At 42.5% G+C, this 7604-nt stretch overlaps 1 protein-coding gene across 1 annotated transcript in view; it reads left to right on the top strand.

Annotated features, from left to right (window-relative positions):
• The window catches only part of TMED3 (transmembrane emp24 protein transport domain containing 3), a 13145-nt gene extending 11435 nt beyond the window's left edge, over positions 1-1710 (top strand). Inside the window, exon 3 of the mRNA XM_006888249.1 lies at positions 1468-1710. Coding sequence (XP_006888311.1) covers positions 1468-1704 — 237 coding nt within the window. The 3' untranslated portion in view covers positions 1705-1710. The remainder of the gene's footprint in view (positions 1-1467) is intronic.
• Positions 1711-7604: the final 5894 nt, after the last annotated feature.

Here is a 7604-nt window from a genome sequence, read left to right as displayed (position 1 = left end):
TAACAACAACAAGAAACAACATATAAGGTCAGTGAAGGCCCCACTGGAGTAAGGGCTAAAGGAAGTCAAGTCAGTCACATACTGTGACTTCTCTGCCCTGCCTTCTTTTTCCTTCCTCCTCTCTCCTTTCTGCCCAGTGAGTCTGGATCCAGGAGAACGGTAGAGATGCCAACCTGAACTTGATGCTGCATTCCCAGGCCCAGGGTCCAAGGACTTCAAGGGAGACCTGTGGCCACTTTGAGTTACTGTACGTGATTTTAATAGAAAGAAACCTCATGAGTGGGAATGGCCTTTCCTAGTGTTTTAAGAAGAAGTCTCTATGTATTTACATGTAAAAAACATCTAATAGGAGCTGTGCTGCCAACTTGAAGGCACACAGTTTGAATCCACCAGCTGCTCTGCAGAGAAAGATGGGCAGTCTCCTCCTGTGTGAGTACACTGCCTCTGAAAACCCGCTGGAGGCCAGCCATGTGTCACTTTTGACACAACAGTACACAACAGCGACAATAACCAAAAAGAGAGCTCTAGTGGCTTAATGGTAATGAGCTGCACTGCCAACCCAAAGGGTCAAGGTTTGAATCCACCAGCTGCTCCTCTGGAGAAAGATGGATAGTCTCTTCCCATTTGATTTACTGCCTCTGAAAACTTACTGGAGGAGTCAGTTCTGACCCGAAGACAATAATTACAACCACCAGCAAGAACCTAAAAAGGAGCTGTGGGTGGCCTAGTGTGTTACATGTTATTTTGTTAACCTGAAGGTGAGTAGTTCTAATCAGTGGGTCAGTAGTTCTAATCTACCAGCTACTTCGAAGGAGAAAGATGGACAGCATCCTCTCAGAAAGATTTACAGCTTCAGAAACTCAATAGCAGGCCACTGTGAGCCAGAATCAAATTAATAGTGGATTTTTTTGTTTGTTTCTTTCTTTTTTTTTTAAGTAACCTAAATGTCAGTGATTTTGCACTTGCCCAGTGATATTACGAAAGACTAACTTGGCAATTTTGCTTCCATAAAGATTATAGGCCAGAAATCCCTCCAGAGCCGTTCTTCCATGTTCATGGGGTTGCCATTAGTTAGAAGTGACTCAGGGTAGTGGGCTTGGTTTTAGAGTTACACACATAAATATATTTCATCTGATATTTCACTACTTTTCACTCATGGGGTGTAGTGTGAGAGTCAACTAACATGTGTAAAGGCAAACCCTGAGAAGTAGACCAGTTGTCTGACTGACAAAAAAACGGAGGCTAATAAGGAAATTGTGCTCTTCTTCATATAGCTTACTTCCCTTGGGAGAAGTTTCACTCTGTCTTGTAGGGTCACTGTGAGTTGAAATCACTTTGACAGTAAAAGTTTATAAGAGGATTACATAAAACTCTTAGCACAGGTCTATGATGAGGATTTATTGTAAGCTTGGCTTCACTTTCATTGTACAGCATTTGAGATATGACTGCTTTTCTCTCCCTCCCCAGATGGAATCCGCCTGTGTGACCATCCACGAGGCTCTGAAGACAGTGATTGACTCACAGACACATTATCGACTCCGGGAGGCCCAGGACCGGGCTCGGGCTGAAGACCTGAATAGCCGAGTTTCCTACTGGTCTGTGGGCGAGACAATTGCCCTGTTCGTGGTCAGCTTCAGCCAGGTGCTACTGCTGAAAAGCTTCTTCACAGAAAAGCGACCCATAAACCGGAGTGTCCACTCTTAGCTCAGGTGTCCTGTTCCAGAGCCCCTTGCATCCCAAGGTGGAGCAGCTCTCCTTGGTCACAGGTGCCTCCTGGGCTAGTGAGGCTGATTCAGGGTGGAAGGGAGCACAGGAAGATAGGCGGTGTGTTGGCACCTCGGCTTCCATTCGGATGCTTAATCCTTGCACCCCAGCAGCTGAAGCTGATAGAGCCCCTTAATAGGAAGACATCAGATTGCATTGTGTAACAATAACTGAGGAAAACTTTATAGTTAGGGATTGGCCTCTGTGGGAAGGCAGGCCAGGAGTGATCAATGGCCTGGCTAGTAGGGGGGACTCAATGTGCCTAGGCCTTCAGTCAGCTCGGGGCTCTCTGTGCTGCAGTGGGCTGACTGCAGGTCACTAAGTCATTTTACTTGTCCCATCCTGTGGGAAAAGGAAGGGGATCCTCTGCTGGCCTTTCTTCCCCTGGACCTCTCTCAGAGATTTTTACCTGGAAACAAAATCAGGTTTTGAAGCAGCTTTGCAGATCCTCCCAACTCAGGTGAGCAAAAATGGTGCCAGCCATGCAAGCAGGAAAAACATAGTGACTGGGGGTCCTTGGGTAGCTGTGTCTATCCAAGGAGGTGAGCTTCTGGTTAATAAAAACTAAGTGTGGACTTCTTGAAGACTGTACCTTTATTTCTTTACCTTAAATTTACAGCTGTATGGGAAACATGGATGTGTATAGAAAGAATAGATCCTTCCCTTTAAGGAGTCCTGGAGACAGTACTCGGGAGCTCTGGTGGTGTAGTAACTGGTGGGATAGGGAGTTAGAACACTAACACCAAACCTTTCTGGCAGTTTAGATCTACCAGCCCCTGGAAAAAAGATGGACAACCTCCTCCCATGCTGTTTACATCCTTGGAAACCCAGTGAGGCTATGGATTAGGGGGGACTCGATGCCAGTGTAGTTTGTAATGCACTGGGCTCTTAAACTAAAAGTCAGCAGTTCCAATCCACCAGTTGCTTTGTGGGAGAAACATGGACATTCTTCTCCCATAAAGATTTACGTCTGAAACCCAATGGAGGATCACTATGAGTTAGACTTAATGGCAGTAGATTTTTCTTCTTTTGTATAGATGTATGCATAGGGTAGAAGTATGTATAGGATAATGCAATTCATAGAACCCAAAACAAAAAAACTTCCATAAACTTAAGCACTGCAATCCCGAAGGTGCGCAGTTCGAATCCACCAGCTGCTCTGTGAGAGAAGGATGGTCATTGTCCTCCCATGTAATTAACTGCCTCTGAAAACCCACTGGAGGGTCAGCTATAGGTCGGTTCTGACTCAGTGGTGTATAACGACAACCACCACCCTATAAGACAGAGTAGAACTGTACTGTAGCATTTTCAAGGCTCTAACCTTACTGAAAGCTGACTGCCACATCTTTCTCCTATGGAGCCACTGTTGAGTTTAAACTGCCAACCTTTCATTTGACAGTTGAGTGTTTAACACAGTGAAATAAGATTTTATAGTCTCAGAATCCAGAAGTCACTGTCAATAACTGAGTCATCATTAAATGCAAGTAGAGGGGCTAAGTAAAATAAGGAAAAGTAAAGACTGAGCAGTAATCAGAGGCTGTCCTAAGCTCTGTTTCCATATCGTTCCTGGTAAGACCTTTGCTGTGGCTCCTTCCGTATATTGTTCAGAGATCAAGGTGAAATCATCACTGTGAACTATGAAATCTTGCATCATCTGACTCACCAACATTGTGCCCGAGAGAATCAACTCCTCTTGTCCTCCTTCATGTTGTCAAGCCCCATTGTTCTTGTCATTGCTGGCACACACCAGGCAGCACTCCTTCTGATCATGTGTGCCCTACTTCTCCTTCTGACCAAGTGTCATGTTGGTGAGCCAACCCCACCACTATTCAAGATGGTACCATCTCACTCCCTCAATACCTCCTTTGCTTTGTTTTTCTCTGTGACATAATTATTGTTGACATAGCGTGTTTACTTATTTAATGTCTTTCTTCCCCATTAAGAGGTAAATGCCACAAAGACCTTCCCTCCCAACATTGTTTACTGCTGAATCCTAAGTGCCTATTACATACTTAATGCTTAATAAATATTAGATGCTAGCTGAATATTCTTGCTATTAGTAAAAAGGTAAATAGCTATATAGTAGTTCTTAAAGAGCTCTTTTGGCTTATCCTGTATCAAATTGTGCTGCTAAAGCAAAGGCCGGGCATCTCCAGTGTCTCCTGAGGGGAAAAAAAGACGGGCACTCTGCTCTCATTGCCTGTTAAAGCCATTTACATCTCAGAAACCAGATGAGGGTTGCTGTGAGTCTGAACCAACTTGATGGCAATGCATTTGAGGACCTTTTGAGTTCTTGAGGGAGGATGTGATGTCTTCGTTAAAGAGAACCTACCAAGGACCCTGAGCTTTTAGGCTCCCTGGCAGATGATCAACACTGTAAACAAGGGAATAAAAGAAATGATGTCTTTAAGATGAAACTCCAGTAAGCTTTACTTACTTGGTTTCAAGAGGAATGCTGCTTATTTGTTCCGGTTTTGATAGTCTTTCTTTCCTTTTAAGTACCAACTAGATATAAATGATTACTTGTGAATTATGTGAAAAAGAATATAACACACATCTCTATGTAGTCAGCGCAGATTAGGCAGTAGAACATGGCTGTACTTTTTGAGCCGCTCTCTGCTCTTCACCAGTACATCCCCTCACTCTGCCCTGAATTGAGCCCTGGTGGAGTAATGTGTTAGAGAGTTGTGATTCCCTAGGAGGTCAGTGATTCAAATCCACACACTCCTCTTCCCCCAGAGGCAGTCTTCCCCCATAAAGGTAATGCAGCCTTAGGGAACCCATGGAGGCTCACGTGAGTCAGGACTGACTCAATGACTGGGGGTGGGATGGGGTGTTTGGTTTGTTTTTTTTTGATGTTTGGGTTGGTTTTTTGTTTTTGTTTTTGTTTTTAATCAAGAGCTGAGAAAGAATAATAAAACTTTTGCTTTCTACTTTTTTTATGTTCTGTGATTATACCCTTTAAAATGTAAGTAAATAAGAGTCGATTTGCTAGTAACACTTGTATTATTTACATAACCCTGTCATTCAACTATAGCAATGTGGACTGACAGTGGGATGAAGGGTTAAGGGGGAGCCTGGTCCTGTTCTTGAGTTAGGAGATAATATTTGCAATACAGGTTCCTTTTGTATTTAAGATTGATCAAGCATTCATGTTTTGATCAAAGATGTACTAAGAATTATGTGATAATCCAGCCCAAAATAAATATCTTTGGAATTTAGAGCTTTACAGTGTCAAAGCAGGAAACACATTTTTAAAAAAATGATCGTCGTTGTTAAGTGCCGTTGAGTCACAGGCGACTCATAGCGACCCTATGAAGGAGAGTCCTCAATGCTTGGATGTCTCTCGTCCTCTTTCCAGTTTCATAGGGTTTCCGGAGGCAAGCTATTACAGAAATGGATGCCACTCCTCCTTTCAAGCTTGTTTTAATCTGGGAGCTCCACCCCACTCTCTGTCTGCATTGGGTAACCAGCCATTAATGCATTTAACACATCAGTGTCACAGAAAATGATCATTATTATAAAGAAATCTGACAGGATGCTAAATATAATTTTAAACAAGAGCGTATTGCATTAGGTAAATCTGCTCTCAGGAACCTATCCAGAGTACTGAGAAGCAATGATGTCAGTTTAAGTGTGCCTCATTCAGACCATGGTCTTTGCAATTACTTGCTACACATCAGAGTGCTGGATTATAACTAAGGATGTTAGAAGAAGAATCGATGCCTTTGAGTTGTGGTGCTGGAGAAGCGCTTTGAACATACCATGGACTGCCAAAAAAAACATATAGATCTGTCTTAGGGTAAAATCAAGTTTCTCCTTGGAGGCTAGGATTTAAAAAATTTTTTTTTATTATTAATTTTAATGAAAGTTTACAGAGACTTTGGATTTCCATTCATTCATTGTTGCACTTTTCTCCCTGCCAACCCCTTCCCTCCAGTTCTCTCTTCTCTTAGAAAAAAGAAAAATTCATTCTTACACAATCCCTCCCCCAAGTCCACTCAACTATGCAGCCTTCGTTCTGAACTCCTGTCATGACAATAATACCTAGTATATCCCTCATCTGTTTCAATGCAGTATACATAGTTTATCCCGTCTTTCTCAGTCACCCCCCCCCAATGTCCCATTTTATAATAGCAGCACTATACAGTATTTGTCCTTTTGTGACTGAGATATTTCACTGAGCATAATGTCCTCCAGGGTCACCCATTTTGAATAATACTGCATGAGTTCCTTGTTTTTCAGTACATCATAGTATTACATTGTGTGAATATGCCACAGCTTCTCTATCCATTCGTTTGTTGATGGGCACTTAGGTTGTTTCCAACTCTTTGCTATTGTGAGCAAAGCCACGATAAACATGGGTGTGCATATATGTGCTTGGGTGGCGGTTATAGTTATGGGAGGTTAGGATTTTGAAGCTCTGTATTGCAAACTTTGGGCATGTGTCCAGAAGGGACTGATCATTGGAGAAGGACATCATGCTCAGAAGGGTGGCAGGACAGTGCAGAACAGGAGGAGATGGATTGATATAGTAACTAGGGCAGTGGGGGTAAATGTAATGGAGTCAGTGAGATTGGCTAATGATAGGGCAAGCTTCAGAGCTATTGTACATAGGGTTGCTATGAATCACAGGTGACTTGACAGCACATAACAACAACAACAGCATAGGGGGAGAGGTGGGAGAGAAGTACGAATTTAAGAAGGAGAGGGAGGGAGGAGATATTTCATGTTTACGGATGATGAATTTTGTTCACCATTGAGTCACACCTGACTCATAGCTGACTGGTGGATTTTCAGAGGCATTTAATGGAATGGGAGGAGATTGCCTGTTTCTCTTGTGCAGTAGCTGGTGGATTCTAACTGTGTCCCTTCAGGATTCCAGTGCAGCATCTTGCCACTAGGCCACCAGAGCTCCCTATGGATGATGATAAATATTATCAAATCATTATGGTAATTAGAATCCATCTGGTCCATTTAAAATAGTGCTGTGACATTAACAAATGTTTAAAATGGCCCCAAATTTCCTCTTTGGTAGCTAAATTCATGATGAAAGATTTTAGATATTTGCTTAGAAATGTACGGGAATCTCAGTGTTTCTCACAATCTCTTAGAAGAAGAAATTTTTAAAAAATGCTGCTTTGCTTTGCACTTGGATTCCTTGGGAGACACTCCCTGTCTCAGTTATCTTGTGCTGCCAGAACAGAAATACCACAAGTGGGTAGTTGTAACTAACAAGTTTATTTTCTCAGTTCGGGAGGCTAGACATGCCAGCTTTAGTGAGCCAACTCTGGAGAAGTCTTCCTCTGTCAGCTCTGGAGGAAAATCTCTTCAGTACTTCCTGAGTGGCTGGACGTCTCTTCCCCCTCTCTGCTTCCTTCTCCGCTTTAAATCTCTTCTATCCACAAAGAAGTCGACTCAAGGTCCATCTTATATGAATCCTGTTTTATTAAAGTAACAAAGACAAGAGTTTCATCACAGTCATGGAGGTTAGGATTTACAACATAAACTTTTGGAGGACACAGTTCAGCCCATCACATTCTACTCTTTGTTTCCCCCCTCATTTATATCCTTCTCACATGCAAAACACATCTCATTACCTCTAAAGTCTTAAATCAACTCCTAATTGGAAATTTCATCTTTGGAGTAATCTAAATCAAATATAGGTGATACCTTTTAGATGTCTGTCATCTTGAAGGAATTATTCATCTATGATCCCGTGATGTCTAGACTATCAGTTAACCTGCTTCCAAAACTCTGTAATGGAACAGACACAAGGTAGACATTTTCATTAAAATGAGAAGAAAATAGGGAGCTCTGGTGACCTAGTGGCAAGAAAC

Source organism: Elephantulus edwardii, unplaced genomic scaffold, assembly GCF_000299155.1.
Source record: "Elephantulus edwardii isolate Elephantulus edwardi_28Jun2011 unplaced genomic scaffold, EleEdw1.0 scaffold00066, whole genome shotgun sequence".
NCBI classification, from domain to species: domain Eukaryota; kingdom Metazoa; phylum Chordata; class Mammalia; order Macroscelidea; family Macroscelididae; genus Elephantulus; species Elephantulus edwardii.
This window is presented reverse-complemented; position numbering and strand designations above follow the sequence as displayed.